Source organism: Oreochromis aureus, linkage group 18 (genome assembly GCF_013358895.1).
Source record: "Oreochromis aureus strain Israel breed Guangdong linkage group 18, ZZ_aureus, whole genome shotgun sequence".
NCBI classification, from domain to species: Eukaryota; Metazoa; Chordata; class Actinopteri; order Cichliformes; family Cichlidae; genus Oreochromis; species Oreochromis aureus.
The window spans coordinates 31,967,784-31,991,782 of NC_052959.1; the positions used below are offsets into that span (position 1 = coordinate 31,967,784).

The 23,999-nt window shown below is 44.6% G+C and overlaps 2 protein-coding genes across 3 annotated transcripts in view; both read right to left on the reverse strand.

Annotated features, from left to right (window-relative positions):
• The window catches only part of kcnq3 (potassium voltage-gated channel, KQT-like subfamily, member 3), a 106,627-nt gene extending 92,728 nt beyond the window's left edge, over nucleotides 1-13,899 (reverse strand). Inside the window, exons 1-2 of the mRNA XM_031735053.2 lie at nucleotides 13,772-13,899; nucleotides 12,878-13,325 (exon numbers count right to left, since the gene is read on the reverse strand). Coding sequence (XP_031590913.1) covers nucleotides 12,878-13,191 — 314 coding nt within the window. The 5' untranslated portion in view covers nucleotides 13,192-13,325; nucleotides 13,772-13,899. The remainder of the gene's footprint in view (nucleotides 1-12,877; nucleotides 13,326-13,771) is intronic.
• Nucleotides 13,900-20,595: 6,696 nt separating this feature from the next.
• Nucleotides 20,596-23,999, reverse strand: part of dnaaf11 (dynein axonemal assembly factor 11) — a 37,453-nt gene continuing 34,049 nt past the window's right edge. The window contains exons 13-14 of one of the 2 annotated variants that reach the window (XM_031735093.2): nucleotides 21,811-21,870; nucleotides 20,596-21,519 (exon numbers count right to left, since the gene is read on the reverse strand). In XM_031735093.2, coding sequence (XP_031590953.2) covers nucleotides 21,447-21,519; nucleotides 21,811-21,870 — 133 coding nt within the window. In that variant the 3' untranslated portion in view covers nucleotides 20,596-21,446. The remainder of the gene's footprint in view (nucleotides 21,520-21,810; nucleotides 21,871-23,999) is intronic. The other variant, XM_039602059.1, reaches the window with a different exon arrangement.

Here is a 23,999-nt window from a genome sequence, read left to right on the forward strand (position 1 = left end):
GAAACAAACTGATGACGAAACAATGATCTCAGAGAAACCGTGAAGGACGATTTTTCTTACTTTGATTTGACTCTTAATGACATCATAATGACGGGACACGAGCGCAGGTAGGAGCAGACCTTTCATGTTCCCACTCGCGTCCCGTTTCAGCTTTCACCCAGGTGTTGGGCTGTGAGTTTGTTATGTAATGGTTTTTCCTTCTCCACATATTAAAAATTCCATATTTGTCCTGAGCTCTTGTAAAAGAAATAAGACATAAATATTAATATAATGATTATTTTTGGCCACATGGTGGCAACAAAAATGAAACCATCTAAAAACAACATTTCTTGACATTTTTCTCACTTTTCAGACTCGACGTTTGATTAAATTTAGAGATTAGAGAGCCTCGATCTTACATTTCATCTCCCGGCTGCATGGCGCTCGCTCTGCTCCAACATCTGTCTGACATAAATATCATTACACTAAATGACCACAACCACAGAGTCCATTAGGAAACCCTGAACACAAACAGCCTCCACAGAGAGACTCCTATAAATGAATTAAGTCACTGAGGTCTTGTTTATGTTTGCATGTAAATCATGAAAATCCTACTTTATTAACTGTCAGTGAACATCTCGCAGTCCCCACGCAAACTTCAAACTTTACATGTTAACACTTTACTATGAGGATGTACTCAGTGAAACATGAATCGCTCATTAGGCCTGAACAGTGACCTAAACGAGCGGCAACAAAGACGGCCCTTCATCCTGGCAAATCAGCCAAACCCTCAGAATCAGCTCGTGTTTTTCATACAATAACTGCTGTGTTTTTATTGGCGCCATGCCATGTGACCTTTTCATGTTCCAGCCTCTCAAAGAAGCCTGGGGTCACTCATAATTTCAAATCACAGGAGCAGCCAATAGTGTTTCATAGTTTTATTAGCAAAAGTGCACAAAGTCACTGTGCACTTTGGGTCGTATCACCACGTGGGATGGGCGGCTGCTCCAAACAAGCTAAAAGTCTCCTTTTAACCACGTTTTGAGCCCACGGCACACTGATCAAACTCATCCAGGCCCTGAAGACGTCCTTCAAACTCTGCAGCTTCACTGAACCTGGACATGTGTCACCAAACCTGAATGTTAAAACAATCCTGTCATATTATTCCACGAGCTGTCAACGAAACTGCAAACACATCATCCACCCGTCCTGGAGAAACATCTGGAGAACTTAGAGTTGTTTGATCCGTATCATATGTCCAAACTGTGAGGAACATGTGGACATATCAGTGCTGTTTCTCCATTTCATGAGCTACATTTACGGGTGTTTAAAAATGACCCAGAAGGCATCAGGGCCGGAAGATGAGCCCGGCACAGAGAACTTTCACAAGCTCTAACTTTTTCTGAGTAGCCTCAGAAATGCTGGGAAAAAAGAAAAAGAAAAGTGACATTTCCGATGTGGAGGAAATGTGTGATTTCCCATGAAATGACGCTCCTCTGAAAGCAATAACATGTTCAGTCTGCCATTAAAACACAAGTGAACCATAAATAATTAGAGTGAAGACGCTTTTAGCCTCTTAGATCCAGATCAATAGCAGTCAATCATAAAATCAGGAGACAAATAAATGGACTTCTGTGGAAGTCATTTCCAGTTTGCGGTTAAAACCTCTTCTTGATTCGCAGGAAGTGATGCATTAGACACGCACAACTGGTTTGATGGAAGACATCTGTCAAACCACCGGACATCAGACTCTTCAGTGGAAGTGAACGAAGAGGAGCAGAAACAATCCGTGTCGTCTCCTCTGTCAGCAGCAAATCAACCTTGGAGTGGGTGAAAGTGCACGCCACCATCTCCCAATCAAAACCCATCAACTTGTCTTCAAAGACATCGAGCCTGTTCGGGTCATTACGTCCCTCTAAGACTGCTGGAGATGATTTTTGTAAATTATTCCAATGATAATTTAGTTCAAAGGTCCTCACCCTTAATCATTCTGCAACCCTGGGCTCCCAACTCAACAGGAGACGCCCACCTCCCTGCTTCCATCATTACACCTAGAATAGCCTTATTTTAATGGATTTAAAGGCAAACTGTGGGTTTACCTCAAAACAGGTTTAAATTCAATAAGAAAACAAAACAAAATATAAAAATAAAATGATTTTAACCTACAGAAATTGTGAGTGAAAGACATGTCAGACAGGAATTAAGGATTAAGTGATTCAGGCCAAAGTGTTGGTACTGTGGTCTGACAGCGAGAGGGTTCCAGGCTTGAACCCATGCAGGGTCCTTCTGTGTGCAGTTTGCATGATTTCTCCAAACTCAGGAGAGCTCCTGTCTGCAGGTGTCTCACGAAACAGATTCTTAATCTCAAGAGTTTCACTTCCTGGTCAAACAAGGACTCACGTAGCAGATATGCTTCCCACAGGTGGCTGGGAAAATAGTTCAAAGTCTGATTTTTAAATAATCTCCAAAGTCCAGATGTTTCCTCAGGAACATCTGGACTGCCACCTCTTCATGTGGCTGCTCCCACAGAAACTCTGGAAATTCTGATCTTCCTGAGGAGCGCAGTTTAATCAATATGCCGTCTGAAAATGGACCGCATGTGTAAGCTGTAATCTGTTACATAAGTCACTGGCAGGGCCTATTTATACATCGCTGCACTGTTTCTCACGTCAGCTCCGTCTACCTGCACGAAAACATCAGTAAAAACAACGACGGCTCGGTGCTCGAGGTAAAACTGATCAACGTGTAAGAACACGATGAATCAATCTGATACACCTGAAGAGCGGCTGGCTCTTTCAGCCACTGATGTGTTCTCGCCGAAGCGTCACAGCTGCGACTGATTGCACGCAGGAAGCGAGGTTGGTTTAAACGCCTCACATTTATTTCACAGAGACTCGTCGAGCCGAGCAGGACGAGAGGCGCCGAGGCCTCCATGGGGCTCCATAAAGGAACAAGCTTTTTGTGCATCTGTGGGCTCAAACTGTCAGCTGACACTTTATCGTATCCTGATACATAAAAGATCATAAATGCACTCAGATCACAGCGCCGAGCCTCTCACTCCAAACATTAAAGATAAGCACCAAAACTGCAGAGGAGCTTTAAAAAGAAGCTCAATTAACTCCTCGCGCTCGCCTGATGTGTCTGCCATGACTAAATCACTCTCACCCCGTGGAGTCTGCTGTGACTGCTGTTTGGAGTTACTGATTGCTAATGAGCGCTCGTCACCACTAATTATCTGCACAGTCTCTGACTCCACTTCCAGCCTGCAAGCGTCTGATCGGGGCGGTTTAACCCACAGGCCCACACCAGCCGTTAAAAGGTCACACGTACTCGATGAAAACACCCATCACTGATTAAAATAACGTAAGAGAATTAAAGAGAACAGATGCTGTTTTACATCATGGATCAGTGACATCGTGTAAAAGGGGCGTATTTAAACTCAAACCGCCATCTTTTCTGAAACCTGTTGAGGTAGTTTTTGGTGACTGACGCAGGAATGCATTAATCCAACGTTTTCCCAGCGTTTTGGTTTTTTTAACCCGGCTTCAGATCCACGTTGATCTACTGAACTGAGAACAGTGCTGGATTAAATAAGCTGTCGTCCTGACTGTGAGGAACAGACCGGGAACTGATACGCAGCGATCCAACAATATCAGTCTATCCTGACGCAACGAGCAGGATCAGATTTAGGTCGTATCGGTTGATCAGATGTAGTTCTGTGTCGTCACTATGCGTGTTAGCTACAACAACAGCTTTTCCCTGTGTGTCTGCAAACTGTTGCTCTCTGTCGCCCTCTAATGGAAACTTTTACTGCAGTAACTGTAGCATTAACTCCACCAACCTCATCTGCTTCTTGTAAGCTCCACCCAGACTCGTGTGAGGAGCAGTAAAAGGAGGTGCACTCACACTGAGAGGAGGAAACCAACACGACTGTAAAAACAGATGTATAAAGCTACTCTCGGCTACACCCTGAAGCCTGCATTTGACTCCATTGTGGACGTGGACACCACGGACCCGGCAGCCCAGTATTCTGTCCTGTTACACTACTCTGACAACAAATGCATTAACATGAAAATACATGAATAAATGTTGTCAGTGACAACAGGCCAAGCTATGATAACTACACCACCCGTCAGCAGCAGTGCACCGTATCACAGGATGGAGGAAGCTAACAGCGAGGGCGTGTCTCTTGCCTCTGTACGATGGTTCGAGGAGTTCGTGGCGTGTTGGTCTGTTCTCGCAGTTTTAACTTCCTGTGTTTCCAGCAGGTTGAATTTATCTATATAAATATTAATAAAAGTATGCCGGATGGTAAAGTATGAATCTTCCATCTGTGTTTACGCAGCTAGTCTCATGTGACGTCTTTACAGCCAATCACGCTTGCTGTTTACTGTAAATACACACTGCGGACTTCATTACGACCTCCTGTTGGTTGAGCAGATTGCCGGAAAGCTTCTCAAATCAAAATTTGCTGATTTTGCTCTGCTGAAGGTCCTTAAGACAAGATTTTTCTAATCAGCCCTCGAGTCCTACCCAGGTCACAGCTTTCCTGCACAGAAAATAGATCTGCGACCAAAATAAAAAGCACTAAAACTACAGGACTACTAATAAAACCTGATCTGGTCCCAACCAACAGCATTTTAAAAAGATGAATGATGAGCAGTAGTGCATTTTTTTCCCCTCTACAAGGACGTTTCATTTATTGTGCAGTGGCAAAACTACTCAAACATCTCTGCCTGTGGATGTCTTTACTTAAACATGAGGTTTCACGCCGACAAAGGACCGATGACGGCGGCTGCACCGGGAGAGACAGATGTGCCAATAAAGTGTGACATTAATCTCGTTCAGCCTGGATTCAGACAGTAATTTGCTGAGGTTTCAGATATTTATGCACAGCAGTTTCCTGCCAGGGTAAAAATAGCTTTTTGCACGTTCAGCAAAAATCAGGGAAGATTAAGATGGAATTGGAAACTCGTCATCCTCCTTTTGTTTCAGTTTGACACAAATCAGAAAGCCGAGCTGGAGAATTTATCACCCATTTAACCATCTACGTTATAAGCTCTGTGTAGTCCTTTCAGCTCATATAGTATTAATGAAAGCTGGATGGTTTTTCAAGCTCTCAGGGGTTTGAACTTCTTTCTAAACTTTGTTCAGATTCAGACTTGTTTGAAACCTAGTTTCAGGTTTGAGTCAGTTTTAAAACATCCGTATGACAAAATGGTAGTAAACATGAGTACACAACATCTCGTCTGGGTTTAATGTGACCGTCAGCGGTTTTCAGCTTTGTGAGAGCTGTTTGACCGAACAGCAGGGAAACAGCATCAGGTCAGCTCACTTAAACACAGATGAGATGGTTTTGGATGAGCTCCTGAACTCCTTTGCGCGCGTCCATCATCCTGGTCTAAACTGCAGCACTCGGATCAGCTGCTCGTTTCAGGATGTTTAACTTTACACGGTTTTGACAGAGTTTAGAGAAGGAGGGCTGCAAGATGGCCTCCACCTGCAGGGCGGCGTGTAATCCTTGGAGCGATATGAAAGCATGAAAATCACAAACACTGACAGCACTAGGTTTTCATCTGAAGGAGATGATTCCACCCACAGACGCTGCTGCTGTCGTTGCTTTTCTAGTAAAAGAAAACAACATCAAAATCCAGGAGAAGTGAAGAGAGAGAAAGTGAGAGAGAGAGCATGGCATCAAACAGAAAGATGGCATTTATACAGCAGTGCATTGTGGGACGGAGCCCTCCTGTCAGGCTTGTCTGGATGCCAGGCCGAGGCCAAAGTTCACCACCGATCTGCCACCAAAACTGCTGATGTCAAACATCTCGCGTTTCCCTCGCTCTCTTTCTCTGCTTTCACACATGCTCACTCGCCCGGGCTCTCAGCCTCCACTCTGGATCTGATTTCACTCTCTCCACTGCGTTGTTATGGAAACCAAAATTTGGGTATTACATCACTTCAGCTCTGTGATGGTAGCTGCGGTCCGATACTGCAACCTTTGCTCGCAGTGTCGCCTCCAGAGGGCGGAAACAAGGACCTGAGTCACATTCAGGATTTAAACTTTAGTTTAGTCCGGAGAAGAGATGAGCCACGCTTAGCTTTCACTCATTAATAACTGAAGTCAGATCAATATTTGTCTGGAAAACAGCCCCAGTTCTCCTCAGTGATCTACAAACAGGTTACAGAGTACTGACCTGGTTTAGAGTTTCCCCACAAACATGCCACACGTCCAGCTTTGTTCTGGTTTAAGACTGGTTTCAAGCTCAGTTTAGACTTTCACACTGGTTTCGGAGTTGTTGTTTTTTTTCAGACTTATTCTCAGACTTGGTTTCAAACCTAACTTTGGAGTGACACAATGTATTTTGGAGAACCAGGTGCTTCTCGGGTTGGTGTGAGTCTAAAACCTCTGCACGTTGCTGTATGATAACATTACTGTTTGTAGGAGACAGAAAACTCTTCCAAAGGCACCTTTTTCCAACAAGCTTGGAAAGTCCTGCAGGTAATCGAGTGGTGACGTCAGACTGCAGTGTTTACATGAGCGAAGCTTGGAAAACAACATTAGACACCTACAGCTACAGTCGTGCATAACGTGTTAAACCTGAATGTGTTGCAGTATGACATAAAAACGAGTAATCTGACTGAATAAACGTTTGTTTTTCTGTTAACAGACCTGCCACAACAAGTTTTTCCAGGACACGACTAACCGTAACGTCCCAAGCAGGTAGATTTCGGAGTGTTTTTGTGGTTTTCCGACAGCGAATCCTCCTCTTCGTGTCTCTGCGTTTTTCCTCGTTCTTTATCGCAGTCCATCCATCTGCTTCTGCTCTTTAATCCTCGTCCCACTTCCCCATACATGTGTCACGTTGAAGTGTTGCCTATGCATCAGAATCTGTGGGTGAAGTGTGTGAGTAATGCTTCCCCTGCTGTCAGCCCGAACAGCTGAAGTGCCCTTGAGCAAGACACTAAACACCCAGTGAGCTGCAGCAGAGCTTTAAACCAGCAGCTGGTTGACATCTGTGACACATTCACATTAAGTGATGGTGCTGGTCGCCTCGTCGCCATTCGTATCCGCCCCATAGATGCACCCGCAGTGACATCAACCACTGGTCCGTATCGCCATCGCCACCTTAGCGTTTCGAAGTTGGGTATGATGAGTGAAGGGAGAAGCCACATGCTCATTGGCTAACCAAAAAAAATTAATTCCTGATTTACTAAATATGAACCTGAAATGAGGGATTAAGACCATAAACTCCTCAGGAAGGTGTTTACAGAGGTGCTCACAGCTTTCTGTAGGAACAGAAGTCTTTCTGCAATCACAGCTATCGCCCCCTGGTGGCCTTTAAACATCACTCCGGTTTAACGCATTTAACACATCAGCTTCATTTTTCAGACCCTTTTTCAGAAGCTGAATCCATCTTACACACCATCTATTACGCTGCCCCTTACAGTCCCAACATCAGCTAACAACCCAGACCAGCGAACATCAAAAATGGCCGACTGTTACAGAGAACATGTTTATGGTTTTCGTTATATTTAAATGACGTGAGCGAGTCATTTTTCCACCACTGAATAAAACTTAGGTTTTAATGTCATGTCAGGTATATTCCTGTTTTTCTTTTCTGTTGATTGGATGAAAGAAAACCAGAATCATATTCTAATGTAGTTCTATTGGTATCTCGTTGCACAGAAAGCTTTGGTCGAACACAAGTTTACGAGTTTCACCACAGTTACTCCGGATAACCTCCATGACATCGGTCTGTCTGCAGGGCTGAATGCCACCAGAGTCAAGGATCAGTCAGCTGATCAAAAACATGAAAACAAGTTTTGTTTCATCCAAAGTTCGACACGGTGAACCGAGCACGTGAAATCGAACGAAATCGATCTGGCAACCTGAACTGAAACCAATTTTTTTTTCATCTGCGACTCGCTGCAGGCAAAGTTTCCTCACTTTCTAATTTAAAAGCTTCATTTCAACTTCTAGACATGAACAAATCCAACATGCAGAGACAGTCCCACAGTTACAAACTTTCAAGGTTCCTGAATTTCCTAAAGCAGCCAGTTAAAGGAAGAAAAGGCTGCTGGGAACTATTTTCACTGGCGGCTTTATCGTCATGGTGATGTAGTCCATGTTTGTGACAGCAGGACAACATGTTGGTTTCCAACACACGTAACTTTACATGGAAATCTCAGATGATGAAACAGAGTTTTGTGTGTATTTAACTGGAGCAAACTGCCCCTTTGATGAGTCGTTCACATTTATGTAAAGTCACGTGTCACGCATGTTTCAGTCCACAGTTTCTGTATTCGCCACTTCCTGTCACACCAACCCCAACACCAGAGCTCCCCTTCTTTCCTTTTTCACACGTCACTTCCTGCTCTGACACCAGCCGCCCATATGGAGCGGCCATATTGGGAGATGCATATGTCGTGTTGCTGGGAAAGCACGCGTCCTGCCAGTCGAGTACGAGAGTCGCCATGAGTCAGTCTCTTCGGGCTTGTTTTATCACACAGTAGCAAAAATAAACTGGAGTCAGGAGGACGGGTTTTCCCCCCTGAGTTCGGACTCTCAGGCAGGACCGCCGCCTTCTTTCAGCCAGAACCATCTGTCTGAGCACACCAGAGGGTTAGATCTTTTAATGAAGGATTCTATGTAAAAGAAATAAAATAATGTTTCATATTGTTAAATTAGGACAACCTGGAGCCTGATACGCAGCAGAAACTCCAAAATGGCTCATATTTCAGACTAGTAGTGAATATTTTAGCCCCAAATATTAACATTTGGCAGAATATTTTTTCATTCACATCAGCTATGAGAATAAATAAGAAAATGAGTAATTTCTTCACTGATTCATCAGGTAATCTTGGCCAAATACACAACAGGAAGAAGAAACCAGCCGGTGATTTCTTGTTGTTTGTGGCTGCAGCTGCTGAGTTTGCACCTCTGGCTGCTAAATAAAAAGCTCTTGTTTGGAACAACGGTGAATTGTGAGAACAAACAAAAGGTGTTTTCCTGGAGCTGCGATCATCTGTCGTTCTGGCAGCTTTGCAAAGACGCCAAAATGTCAGCGTCCGTGAGACCCGAGAGCTGAAGTGTGTCCAAACAAGGAGCAAAAAAAGGTCGACAGCTCCGAGAAATGCAGAATATTCATTACAGTCAGCTTCGCCTGGATTCATCACTGCCCGGCAGATCTTTACTGCGGAGGTGAAACCTTCACCCAAACTAAAAACAGGCTCTTTTTACAGCTCGTGGACGCTGTTACGCAACCTGAACACAGCCACAACTCAGCATTAGGTTATTCATGTAGAAGCTTCCTGCTGCTCTTCTGCTGGAGATTTCCCAGGAAGCATCTGCATGTCCAAGTGTGGCTACATTTACCTGAAAAGCTAAAGTAACGGGTTCAGTCGTCTGCTGCTGATTGGATTTAACAACAAACAAAACCATCGGTTTGCTTCTTGACTGTAAACAGATTATTAATCTGGTTCAATGAATAAAACACATTTTCTGATGTTTCACAGGCTCATAAAGACGAGTTTAAGACCTCAGCTTTGAAAATACTAATTCCTTCTTATGAAGGTACAACCTGCAGTACAATGAGATTCAGACAGAGCTGCGCTTTCTGAGCCAAAGTTAATAAAAACACTTAAGAATGAAGAGCAAGCAAGACTCTTACACCAGCCTTCTTTCAGCCTTCCCATTAGAGATTAACCCAGGATCAGCACAGCCATGTGATCAAAACAACAAGGATCACTTTGTTACTGGTTAGGAAGCACGGTGGTCGTTTTTCATCCAAAATGCTCCAAATTCTAAAAGTAAACACCTGTAATCATTTAAAACTGGCAACATAAAAGCCTGGAGACGTGACCACGAGGAAAACCAGACGTCGTGTTTCACAAGCTTGTTAACGTAGCCTGAGTTTGAGGCATAAATTAAATTCAGGAATCCATCTTCTGTAATCCCAAACTATGAGCTGGGACTTTAAATGATTGTCAGACACACACACAGACACACACACACACACACACACACACACACACACACACACACACGCACGCACACAGTGTTGTGATCTCAGTCAGCAGCATCTCCTCACACCGTGTGCAGGAGGGCAAAAAGAAGGAGATCCAACAATTTTCCTGGAAATGTTTGCAAACCAAATGAGATTTGAGCCGACGTTTCAGGTTTCGTTCGCAGCCGAATGAAGGTAAAATACTTTTTTGATCTCAAAACACAAAAATATGTTTGTGACAGACCGAAGGTGCAGAAACACATTTACACCTGTACACCAGGACTTTATCAAGTCAGTGTGTCCACCTTTAATCAGGTTATTCCCTGATCAGTGTGACCTCTGACCTCTGGATCCTCACACCTGCAGCAGGCAAACACGAAGGAGGACAGAAAAGTTAGGCCTTTATGTCACATTGACTCAGCAGGAATAACAAGAAAGGTCTGTGCGGATGTTTTGTTATGTAGTAGATTCTTGACTCAAAGTTGTGTCCCAGCACGACTTTGAGTCAAACAATCAGATTCGTCACATCTAGGGCTGGGTATCGAAACCTGGTTCTTGTTGAGAACCGGTTCCCACTGTTTCAATTCCTTGGAATTGTTTGCCATTTTTGCAAACGATTCCCTTATTGATTCCAGTCTCCCCGAATGACATCACCACATTGCGGAGCGTCATTTACCTGGCAGGAAACATGGCGGCTCAAACGCTCAAAAGTTTGGTTATACTTTACGAGAACGGATGACAACAGGGCAACTTGCAATACTTGCAAAGTAGAGATTTCATTTAAGGGAGGAAACACTACGAATATGCAAAAGCATTTGCTCACAAAACACGCGATAACCTTAAATGAATGTCGTGTTTTTAATTCCACCCCGGACTCGTGAATCTCAACCCAGCAGCAGCGGTAACGTTTGCACGTCCTCTCCCGTTAATGCGGCAGGTAAATAATCAGCTAACAGTGCATATTATGTTAGCGCGATCTGCCTTATTACAAGACCTGCCATTACTGTGCATTTAGGTGACCATGATGAGACAGACAGACAGAGTCTGACTGGCAGTTCTCGCTGCAGTCTACCGGTAGCGTCTCCTTCCAGGCCAGGATAGACGAATGTCACCGAGCAGTGACTAAGTTTGTGGTCAAAGGCTTGCACCCATTTGCCACAGCAGATGCCCCCGATTTTCAGTAAGTGAATGTGTTTTATTGTAGGCAGGGACATTACTGGATATTATTGTGTAATTGCTACAGAATAATTTATGTTATACTTTGTTATTGCTACAGAAGAATATTTATTTTATTATTTTACATTTACAATTTTATTTCCTGGGGACCCTGTGACACCCCATTGAAGAGCCGTAGGCTGTGGATCTCTTAAGATCTCACTGTTGGGTTTGTAAGGCCATGTTACTCCTAAATTTCTATCTTGTTCAAAGAGAAGATATAAAACAAAGTTCTAAGCTAATCGACCTTAGTGTTCTCCTTTTTTAAAAATAAGAATCGAAAATGGAATCGGAATCGTGAAAATCTTATCAATACCCATCCCTAGTCACATCGCAGTGATTTCAAAACTACTGGAATTGCTTTAAAACCAAAAACACCTCTAAAACCAGGAGGACAAGAACAGGACAGAGTTCATGCAGGTGCTGCCTGCTGCCTCTCCACGAGCTGCACGCACCAACAACAGCAACACCTTTGAAGACGCGCTGCATATAAAACTGTAAATCTGCACTTCAGGGCTGAAGGTGTCGGCAGTGGAGGGAATCATCTTGCCACTCACACCAGATACCTCAGTTCAACTCCCCCATGGGACAGATTTAGGTTATTGATTGATCCGCTATTAATCATCATTAACAGTAATGGTTTGGTTATGTTTGGGCAATAAAACCAGTTGGTTAAGGTTAGAAAATTAAACTAGTTGCTCAGGTAAAGATCCCAGGGACAGTTAATTTACAGCGGTTTTCTTGGTTGCCACGGTGACACATCTGGCTGCAGATGTGAAGCGCACCTCCTGAAATGTATGAGCTTCAAATCTGACTGTTATGAAAAACAAATCTGTGTCCATGTCTTCAAACCAACAGGTGATTTTTTTGTGTTTCGTGTTCTGGTCGTTCTTCAGATCACGGCTAAACAAACGAGCCTCACCGCCTCAGAGGCGGCCGTCAGCCGCAGGATGCTGAGGCCTTTCTGCACGCCGGGATCTCTTCTCTGGACAGGAATCGGTCACAACCGTGCACGACTGTCGGCCGCCTTTTCAGTACAGACACCTGCTCAGCAGCATGCACTATGAATCACCTGCTGCCTGGTTTTTGTGTTTTTCTTTACATAAATACAAATATTTCCATCATCATATTAAAAGTTTAAAATTAGCAGGACACAAGAAAAGTAAAGAAGAGCTCCTGTAGTTTTGTCCACATTCACTCCTGTGGCAGGTTTCACTCTGGTCTCTTTTTTTTTTAATGCAGTTTTTACGGTCGCTCGGACCATCACTGAACGAGTCTCCCGCTCACAGCGAGCTCAGAGTTTGGTAACACACTTCAGCACCATCAGCCACCTGCTGGAGCTCCACTTATGTAACTCTGGTGGGTTTAAGTGGTTTCAGAGGTTTGGAATCCACATTTAAATCCATCCACCAAACAGAATACCTGCACAGGTGAAACCTCTCTCGCCCTTTCACACACACACAGCAGAGAAACGATCCAGCAGCTGAAGCCTGCTGAGCGCTTACATAACCAGCAGCTACAGCGACATACAAGAGGAAGCTTTTCATTTCCAGCAGCAATATTAGGTTACAGCCTCGCCGAGCTCCTCACCAGCTTCATTAAAGCCTGAAAACTGCTGCAACAAAGTGCGAACGGAGAGCCGAGGGGAGGATCTCTCTCATCATTCAGATACTCACACGAACGCGTGGTAGAGCAGCGCCCATCCTCTCGGCCTCTCCAGCGCGTCGTAGATCAGGTTCTGGATCTTCCTCTTGCGGATGTTATTCCTCTTGGCCGGTCGGGCGTAGTTCAGGGGGGTCTTGGCCAGCAGCCCGATGCCGATGCCCTGGGAGCTCCGCTTGTAGTCATCCCGGCCCGGAGCCACCAGCAGCAGGGCGCCATCCTTGTCCGCTCCTGCGGTGCTTTGGTCCAGTAAGTCCCCGGGAGGAGCGCCGGAGGGCTTCTTCTGCTCCTCCGAGCTACTAACGACGGTCCTGGACCGGAGCCCCATGGTCACTGCTGGATGCCCGGTGTGGGCAGCATGCCATGATCCGGGCGCTGGATCCGGAGACACCCCCCTCTCTTCAGCCGCGGGTCATTTAAGGATGTGGTCCCCGGCGCGAAGGGAGGTGCTCAGCAGTGTGACTGGAGAACGGGAGGAAAGGAGGAGTGATGGAGGGAGAGGAGAGAAATGGAGCGTTACTACAGGAGAGCATCGGCATCTGGTACAGCAGCGCGAGGACAATGTGCGTAAAAACCGCGCATAACATGCACGCGCTGATCACCACGAGAACACACGGAGAGGTGAGGCCGACGCGGAGTGGGATATAAACTCACTAATGCGCAAAAACAGCGCGTTTTCCGGGGAACACGGGCTCCGTGTGACGGGACACGAGGCGAAAACACACCTGGTCACACCGGGCGTTTTCATTAATCAATAATCTATAAAACAGAGCAACAATTGCCCACTTCCCAAACAGCCAGCACTCCCCCATAAACACACACACACGGGATAGACAAAGACCTGGCGACACACACACACGGGAAATCACAGGGACACCTATGAGAGCGCTAACAGCACCGAGCCCTACCGGCGGCGCATCCCGGCCATGGCTTCTGTCTCCGGGGCTCCCAGCCTCCATCCACCTGCAGAGGAAGCGGTGCTGAGGCGGAGAAGGAGGAAGAGGAGGAGGGTGGAGACGGAGAATGAAGAGCAGAGATGCTGTGCGAAGGAGGTCGGTACTGAAACTGAAGCGGAGGAGAAGCAGCAGGGAGGAAGAGGAGAGAGAGAGGGAGAGAGAGAGGGAGAGAGAGGGAGGCTTTCAGCAGCAGCAACGCAAACGCCCCGAGCGCGCGCACTCACACATCCAGGCATGCATACGTGCACGCGCTCAAGAAAGCGTCCACCTTCGCGTATTCAGGAGGAAAACGCGCGTGTAAACACAGGTAGATGCAGGCAGACGCGCGCACGACAATCTGCACAGTCATGTAGACGTGCACGCGCCTGTGTGCACATGCATGTGCAGGGAAACTGGCTCTTTATTTCAGAGGCAAAACAGAAAAACAGAGTTACATAAAGACGAAGCTTCCGCTCCTTAAAGGGTTAAAAAAAAAAAACACCGGAAACACAGAGCGGACTTCAGATTCTTTAGAAACATCATTTAACGCTCAAATCTCACCACTGACATTTCTTTTATGGGTTTACGTTTTCTAAAAGTTGGACTTTTTGTAAAATTACAATAAAATCTCCCGAATGAGCGATCAAATTCACCCCTTTTCCATCAAAGCATTCCCACTGAGAAAACACTCAGTAGTTTTAAGACAAATGTAAACAAGAACCACTGGGAAACATAATACATACAGCAAAAACGTCAACAATGGAAGAACAGAACATAAAAAACTCAGAGCCCAGGATCCGAGATAGCCGATGTTTTATTATCCAGCTCTTACATTTCAGGTGATCTTTGGTTTGGGTTAGTTTGCTGTTCTTAGACATTGTTGTGTTTCCATTCTGTTCCTCCAGTCTGTCTCTGTGTTAAGTAGGCTGTCTTATTTCCTATGTTATTTTGGTAGCCTGTTGTGTTTCCCTTAATAAGTTTCAGCTGTGTTTAGGTCCCGCCCCTTTCCTCTTTCCTCATTATCTCTCATCTCCGTCTTCCTTCTTTCCTCCTGTTGTGATGTTGAGTTTCTAGTGATGTGCACAACTAGTCGACTAGAAACTAATCGTCCTTTTGTCCCTGGTTAGTACCTGATGTATTAGTCATGCAATCAAATTAATATTTAAACGGGTGCTCAAACGCCAAAGTCATTGTGTCCTAAATGCTATGCAACCATCTGCCAGCAGATGGAGCTGCAGCTCTGACATCATTGTAGAATATAGCTGTTCATGTAAGGCTCATGTTTTGTTAAACCATTTATTGTTCTGTATTTTAAAAGGCAAAAGAATGAGATTGTTGATATAAGTGGCAAGAATGAGCTTCCTGTGAAGGCTGGATGGGCTCTTCTTCAGCAACAGAGTGAGGAGTTCAGCTCCTCGGGAGGGGCTTAGACTGTAGCCACTACTGCTCCACATTGAAAGGAGGCAGTGGAGGTGGTGGCCTGCTGGATGAGGTGTCCCAGGCATGTGAAATGCATGGATGAGTTGTTGTTTTATCATTTTATTAAAATAGTTGTTATGAACTGTAGAACAGTGTGTATTATTTGTAATGCACCACACAATGCGCGACACTTTTCCAATCTTTTTCCAATGTTAATTTGCCGTATTTTAAAAATATGTGAACATCTATTGTAGTTTTGATATTTTCATGTCATATTTAACATCATTTTACTTTAAGTGTTTTTCTTCTTCGCTGTCTGTTTGGAGTTTAACGTTCATCGTTCACAATGTGCGATGCCGTGCAGCTAACCAGTGTGATTCATTACTGAAGAATGTGATTAACAGTCTTGTTAGTCAAGTTTTTTTTCCTTGTTTAGTTGACAAAGTAATAAGTCACCAGGAACACTTCCTGTTTTATTTTGAAATCTGTTTTACCTTCTGATTTGTTCCTGTCCCACCTGTCTCAGTTCATACACTCGCTCTCAGTGTAGTTGTTTAGCAATGGAGCCGCCCTCTCCTGTTCTTCTGTGTTCTCGGCTTGTGTTGGATTTTCTTTGTTTGACAACGTTTCTGCCTTCGCTGGCTGCCCAGGTGTGGATGAGTCCTGCCTTTTGGATTTTCCTCTGCTTCCATGTCTCCTGGATTTGGATCCCCCTCCTTGACCGTTACACTTCTCACCTTAAATGCCCTAACCTCCTGTTAGTAAAGCTTCCTGATGATTGATTCTCAAACCTTTTGAAATGTGTGCTGGATCTTAAACAGCAGCGAAAGAGAACCGGCAATGTGTGGGAGGAGACGCTACTGACCACAGAGTGTTCACAAGGCCTCACGGCAGATTCTATCATAATAAAACACCTTTCTGTGAGTCGGCGAGATGTTACAGCACCATTAGCTGCTTTACAGCATCTGCCATTTTAATTTGAGGCTTGAAGTCAGCAGCTGCAGAGAGTTTGTAGCAGCAGCTTCCTGAGAGCATCGCCTTCAGCCCCCACCACCAGCTGCTTCTACTGCACACGTGGAAGTTTCTCTTCTGTTTTTAAAACAGGCGCCATCCAGGGAAGTCGTGTCAGGTCAGGTTATTCATAAGCACATATAAAAACAGCACGTTTTAAAATTGCTGCACAGGTTAATGGAATAAAACAGAGCAGGCTTGTCTTCACATGAGGTTTAAAGATGTTGGTGATGTCCTAATTTGAAGAAGCAGACAGTTCCAGAGTTTAGGTGAAGCCAGAAGACATGCGAAAAGAGCAGAGCCTGATTCCAAAATAAAAGCTTTAGCAATAAGCAAAAGTGGATGAAACAAAGGTATGGATTACTTTCTCACGGTGAGCAGGTGAGGGAACATTTTTAATCTTCACAAGGCTTCCTGTCCTAAATCCTTAACTAACCAATCAGCACGCATGAGCAGAGTGCTCGTGTTTTATGAGCTTCGTCACCTTCCTGAGTGAGAAGAACGGGTATCGTTTGTTTGTTTGTTTGTTTTCATTTACCAGCCGAGTGCTACTTTCACTTTACATTTAATTCAGAGAACTTTAATTGAGTAAAAACAGAAAATACTCTCCATACTGAGGGGCAGCACATTGTAACACTGTGAGGTCATTTTATCACGAACTCAAAGGTCGATTTATAAAGATTTTCAGGTGTTCAGGAGGCTTCAGGTGTTTGAAGGAACGCCCGTATGTGTCGCCGGCTCTGCTCTGTAGCTCAGCCTCCGTCGTCTCCCGCTGTCTAATCTGAGATTCTCTGCACATTACTGACACCGTGAATCTGCTGACTCTTCTCAGATTTTTACATTTCTTTGCAGAAAAGCTGAGAAGCTCCTCTGAAAGCAGAAGCAGGCGTCAGTGTTGAATATTAATGATTCTGGTCCCACATGGATCCACTTCTAAAAATATATAAAGCTGCAGGTTTGGCCTGAGAACATAATAAGTGAGAAGAGGCGATAACAAGAGGACACTTTGATACCTCAGATATCACTTTGTTGTTCAGGTCAACTTGTACATCTGTGAAGGCACCACTAATCCAGGATTTGGAGCCACGTTTACTTTCACAGACTCACACTAACACTGTTACGATTAATTACACACAAAACTACAAAACAAGGACTGAGGTTGATTTAAATGCTGTTGAGGACGGCCTGGACTACACAAGAAAGGATGGAAAGAAACACAAAACTGTATTAGGCTGGAAGCAGGAAGACTCCGGATGAAGGGATGAGGACAAGGACAACATGAATTTACAGATGGCCGAAAATAAATCATCCATACATTTCAGGTTATCTCAGAATTTTGACGTCTAGCTGAAAATTCAGAGAAAATAACTTGAAGTTGAAAAAGTCATTAGAAATGTCAAGTTCTCAGATAAAAACTTGGCAATTATTATTTTATTAATTTATTTATTGTCAGTGGTGGAAACACAAAACAGACAATCCAGCAACGACGGGGCATGACAGGACTGCATCTGGGATAAAGAGCTACTCCTAACCTTCAAAGTAAAAACAGGAGAAACTTAAAGACAAAAATAACACATGAAAACTAACAAGAAACAAAAAAACATCTTTGTGGCCTGGGAAAGACAGGGGTGTCAAACATAAGGCCCAGGAGCCAGAATAAGGCCGGCAAAGCATCCAATCAGGATGGACAGCGTTAGGAAATTTGAAGTTTTGGACTTTTAACTGCAATTTCCTACATTTTTGCAACTTTTCCTACAGATACAGACCTCGTCCTCATACTATTTTAAATGACAACTAAGTGATTAAATGACAGGAAAGTTCCTGTTTTGTTTCTCTTCCTGCTGTTTTCACAGTAAAAAGGACGTCTTCTGTGAATTAACAAAAACCTTTCTGTAATTTCTTAAATTTGATGCCCAGAGAGTCGTGCTGAGAGATTTCTCTCATTTCCTGCAGCAGCATTAATGCATCATGTGCAAACACACAGAGGCTGCTGAAACTGCTCTTCTCTTTCTTATATTCAGATTTCTCAGGATTAATCAGTGAAACTTGTTTACACGTCTCTGGTTTAAATGTTGTTTCTAAGAAATCTTTGATTTTGATTCTATGATTTCATTTTATGATTTTTAGGTTGTAGTTGTTAGTTGCTGTCCACTACGGAGCAGCAGCCGTAAGCTTGAGAACAAAACACAGCACACGGTCTCGTTATTGCCTTCAAAGAGCACAAAGTCGGAGCTCTGCAGCGTTCCGTCTCTTTCAGGTCATTTTTTGGTTATTTGATGTGATGATCATGAAATGAACAGGAAATGTGAACTCTGATGACGCAGTTCGAATGTTTGATGCATCAGCCTGCACGTACACTAACGTAGACACACAACCAAGACTCAGATCCTGGAAATATCTGCAGTGGAAATGTGGATGTGCAGGGAAGAGCAATAAGACAAAGTCAGAGCCGCTCTTTCCAGGAAGGAGTCCTGTGTTTGACCACACAAAGGCTAACAGGATTTACCCAGAAGAACAGAGCAATCTTAAAATAGATTGATTGTACGTCTTGGTGGCCTTTAGTATTTCTGCTTAATTGGTAACGGTCGTCGGATTTGACTAATTATCTGGATGAAAAACGTCTGAACGAGTCTGTAATTGAAAAAGCAATAATTTGACTCCAGCTGTCTGCTGCTGTACAGGACGGTCCGCTGCTTCCCAGCTCCGTGTGGACAGATGGGAATCAGACCATAAAGCTTAGAAGAAAATGGATTTTCCTGATGGTCTTTGCTTTTTTTAGCTTTCAACTCCATTAAATTCTCCAATGAAGTGACTTTACAGCCGCTTTGCCCTAATCTTCTTCAGGAAACAGCGAGGCCTTTTCAGAAGCTTCTCCTGCCTGTGGGATTCAAACCTGTGACCTCCTGCGCCCCCCCCCCAGCCAGGTATTTAGGCAGGAGCAGATTGATGAAGCTTCCCTGCGAGTGTCAGTTTGTGGGTGTGAGGTGTCTGGTGATGGACGAAGGCTCTGATCAATACTCGTGTCCGTGAATGGAAGAAGATTTGTCATCCATGTAATTTTACAGGCTCAGAATAGCACGCTGTCCCCGAGCAGAGACCATCCGTCCTGCAGGCAGCAGACAGCTGGAGTTACTGTGATGATGCAGCAGCATGGTGGGAACCTTCTGCTGAAGTGCCCTGGAGCATGAATGTTTGGACACATAGTTTAAAGTGAAATAAAATGCAGATATGTCCCTTTAAACATGGCTCCACACACAGACTGTATGTAGAAGATGGACATAGCCGCAGTGATGTCACACTTTAGTTTTTAATCGTCCATATGTGAGCGTTGTGGCTGCTGCTACATCAGATTTTTGGAGCTGGATTAGAAAATCAGATTTTTCTGCACTCATGTGAAAAAGCCTTCTTCCAGTTCTTGCCTTTCACAATAAAAGTCCTCAACAAATAAACTCCACACCTGCTGCAGTTAAAGAAACAGATCTGCAGATCCTGCAGATTTCAGGATTAAAATTCAAATATTTTCTCGTGTTACACATCATGCAGAGGAGGATTTCATAATGTTTAATAGATATAATAATAAAAACTTTTACTGTAACTCAGGAACACTCACTTTAGATATTTCTATCAGCGTGTAGTGCATTGGCTGAAAGTCTGGGGTGGATGCTTCTGATTATCTGAGACAATTATCTGAGACTCTGACGTCTTCCTCTTCTCCTCCTGCACCGAAACTCCATCTTCATCATCCTTTGTCCGACAGCCTCCGTCCTCCCTCCTCTGCACATGTCCAAACCATATCAGCCTCACCTCTCCACCTGAGCTGTCCCTCTGATGCATCTGAGCACCTTCAGCTCTGACTCTTCTTGTCACTGATGTTTTCTTGCTGTGAGTTTTCACTCTTCTTATCAAATACAGGAAATACTGAAATATAAAGCATGTCCAAACCTGTACCAGCCATCAGTATTGTACATTTCAACATTTAAACACACTCAAAGACAGAATCAAGAGTTACTGCTGCGCAAGAAATAAAGTTCAAGCAGAAAGCAAACGTATATCATGTGTGTGATGCAGATGTGATACAGATGTGATACTGAGGTGAACATAATGCACGTCAGTCAGCAGAGTTTGTAAGAAAAGTATCTTAACAGCAGATAAATTTCATATTTTCAGATCCTTTGATATCCAGTAGAGACACGTCACCATAGAAACCAGGAAAACTGTCTTCTCCAGCCTCCAAATGTGGACTTTTGTTGTGCTTTAGAAGCAGAAAATCCTCAGTTTGTGTCCACAGACCTGAATCTGAACACACAAGATGAGGCTGCACTGAATTTTAATGCATGACAGGAAGTCGGCAGTTGGTGGTGACACTGACCATATCTGGACGGGTGGGCGGAGTTATCGGCTGGCACAGACAGACAGCTGCGAATGAATCCCGAACAGACTAAAATAAAAGTTTAACTGTGGAAACTGAAACTGAAGCAGCCGTGTTTAATCAGGGTTTCTGAACAGTAACACTGTAACAAGTCACAGCCTGGTGAATATTTGCCTGTTTACAGTCAAAAAAATCCTCCGTAACGTTGAGCTGAATCCAGAAACACGCTGAGGTTGTTGCTGTTTCCAGATGAGCAGCTTGCATTTCATGACAAACCTGATATGAAACGTCCTCATGCGCCTCCACGTCTCCACCGCCCTCCGGGGTCTTGGACTCATCACCTGTCAGGTGTAGCAGGCGGTTTTTCTGTGTTTTATTCTCCACCCTCCCCTCAGCTTTCACGTCTGAGTGCTGCAGGCGCTGAGGCGGAGCCGGACAGTGTTCAGACCCCGCAGAGACCTCCGAAATGGACCTGTTACGTCTTCTTTCCTCCCCCGTCCTCCATGAAAACATCACTCACAGCGATGGAGCACGCTGCAGGCTGAAAACTGAAAAGGCACGTCACCGTTTCAAACTGCTCATTGGTTCACGCCAAACCTGAAGGCCTTTATCAGCAGAGGAAGTCAGGTCATTCCCACTCTGTTTGGGACTTCTGTCATAAATAAGGAAAACTGTATGTACGTTCGAGGTGACAAATTAAAGGAAAAACCTTGAACTGGTGACCTGTGCAGTGAGAGGGCATTTTGCTGGTATGGCGTCCTGAGTGATGGCCTCTGTCCACCCTGATGGAGCGGTCCCCCTCCACAGGACGCGAGGGCTCACTGACTGGTGTGATGAAGACGATGTGGATCATATGCTTGGGCCTTCGCAGATCTCAGGCCACCCACGGCGACTCTGAGCAAGGCGTTTGTCAGAAATCCAGCTGTTGAATAATTAAAGGTGTTACAGGCTGCTGTGTTATATCTGCATGATGTGGCCGACTCTTCAACTGCACAGCCGGCATGTTTTATTCATCAGCTTCATCCAACTTTTACAAACAGAGAGCGGAGGAGGGGCGGGAGTCTGGAAACTGAGCAGAGTCTCTTTATTTAGATTTATGTGGACGACGATGACTGTTGTTGTTTTAAATTACAGGCGTGAGATGAGATATAAAGACCAAAAAACGTTTATTTTTGCTGTAAAGTTAACGCAGGACTCTGTGGGTTTGACTCACTGCCTCAAGTGGAGATCACAGGAACTGCAGTTTGGAGGTTGACGCACACTTTGGGAAAATCTGTGTCAGATAAAAATTACTGTCAGCTGCTAATAGATTTATCTTTGGTATAAATTTATTTAGGTTATTTTCAGAAAAACTGGGATTGTTAGTAACTTCATCATCTCTGCGGTTTAGGACCAGCGGTTCAGGTTGTTGCTGTAAAGTTGTGGAGATATTTTCTTAGCTTTCTTAGTAGCAGCTGAGCATCGTTTAAATGCCAACCATGTCCATCTCTTTATAACCACAATGCACTCATCTCGTTGTGGATATGCTCCTGATCCAGACGGGCCTGTGCTACACCGTCAGGGTGGGGTTGGGTCATGTTCTCGGCCAACAGCTTCAGTCGGCGGCACTGATGTTGAGCGTTCACTGATTTCTGTGAACACCGGCTTCAGAGTGCAGGAAGCTGAACCAGTTCTAAGCCAACACGTGACCACGCCCACCTTTAATAAACCAATCAGCTGTAACTAAAAGCTGCTGTTTGGCTTTTCTAAGAGATTAAAATGAGCCTGAGAAATGGACAGACACTTTAAACGTGTCTCACACAATAAATTGTCTGAGTTTTACTTTGATGTCTGCACACTTCATTTTGCTCCTGATCAAGTTTCCACAAACTGTGACCCACTTTGGTTCGGGGATGGGATGAGCGGGCTTCCACCAGCAGACAATCATCCTTTTAAGCGCTGCTGCATCCGTGAGGGATATGCTGTAGACTTTTCATTAGCACATAAATTAAATGTCACTAAGTAATAAAACCGACTGACGCCCCTCCTTCCACGAGAGGTGATGGTGTTCTGGTGTGTATGAACCTCCATGATGCAAACACGTGAGGCCGCCGTGTGATTTGGTGCTCGCTCAGTTAAGGTTGTCGTGAATCAAACCGCCATGAAAAACGACTCCGAGCGTCAGGTCCGAGCTTCAGTCACGGTCCGGGAGATTCATGACTCAGCATAAACGATAAATCCAATAAATCACCACGTGGCTTCTGAGTGTGGAGGACACATATAGAGGTATAACACAGCTCCTCCACCCAGAGGAGTCCATCAGATGAGGACTCCACCTGGAGCTGCTCCAGAGATTATTTTGGATCCATCCATCAGCTCACTCTCTGCCTGAAACAAGCTCATTTAGCTCCTCCTCTTTTAAGGAAGCTTTCTTCTGATTGGCTGCTCCCCACAAACAGAAGGTAAGAACAGCAGAGAGCTTAGAGAGTTTGTCTCAGTACAAAGTGTAACCTCAATATTTGAAATATGGACCATGTTTGATGTGAGCATCCACCCCTGGAACAGCACATGTATGACTGGAAATCAGGAAAAGCGGAGAATTCCACTTTATGGACAACATTTCCCGTGAGGAGAGATTCAAAAGATTCCTTCTTTCACGTTCACAGGATAATAAAGAGCTTCCCACTGGCTGCAGAGCGAGTATCACAGCCCTGCATCCGCCCTTGGCTGCAGCGCAGAGATGGCGAGAGGGAGGAAACCAGTAAATTATTCATCCCAGAGAGGAAAGAAGGCGGAGAGAGAGGGAACGCGGAGAAGAAAAGGCCACTCAGGAAACAGAATGTTTTTGGATTTACTTCACATGAATCCTTGAAGTGTCCCTTTGATTCTCAGACCACTGCCACATAAAACCAAACATTTTCCTGCCCAGCACGGATCCAATCTCCTCGCTGGGTCTCCGGGCTCGGCGAGCAGCCGCACGGGGAGGACGTAACCCCGCAGAGTGACGGGATGGAGTAATTAAGCTGAGATGGAGCCACCTCCAGGCTGTTCCTCCACTGTGGACGCATCAAGGTTTGATGTGTTGCATGTTCAGAGATGCTCTTCAGCATGGATGTAACATCTAACTATTTGAGTTAGATTTTCATCTCAGTGAGACTTTACCTGGATAAATAAGGATACCAACAGGCTTGAGGTGACCGCTGCTCACTGGATATTTTCCCCTTTTTTGGGCCGTTCTGTTTAAACCCTACAGATGGTTGTGGGAACCTCCCAGTGAGAGCTTCAGCAAGTCGTCCTGACCATACCTTTATACCCAAACGCACAGCCACGTGACCGGCTGATTAGATATTTGTGTTAACGAGAAGTGGGACAGATATACCAAAAAAGTGGTGAGTGTATATGTGGTCTAAACACACCTGCCAT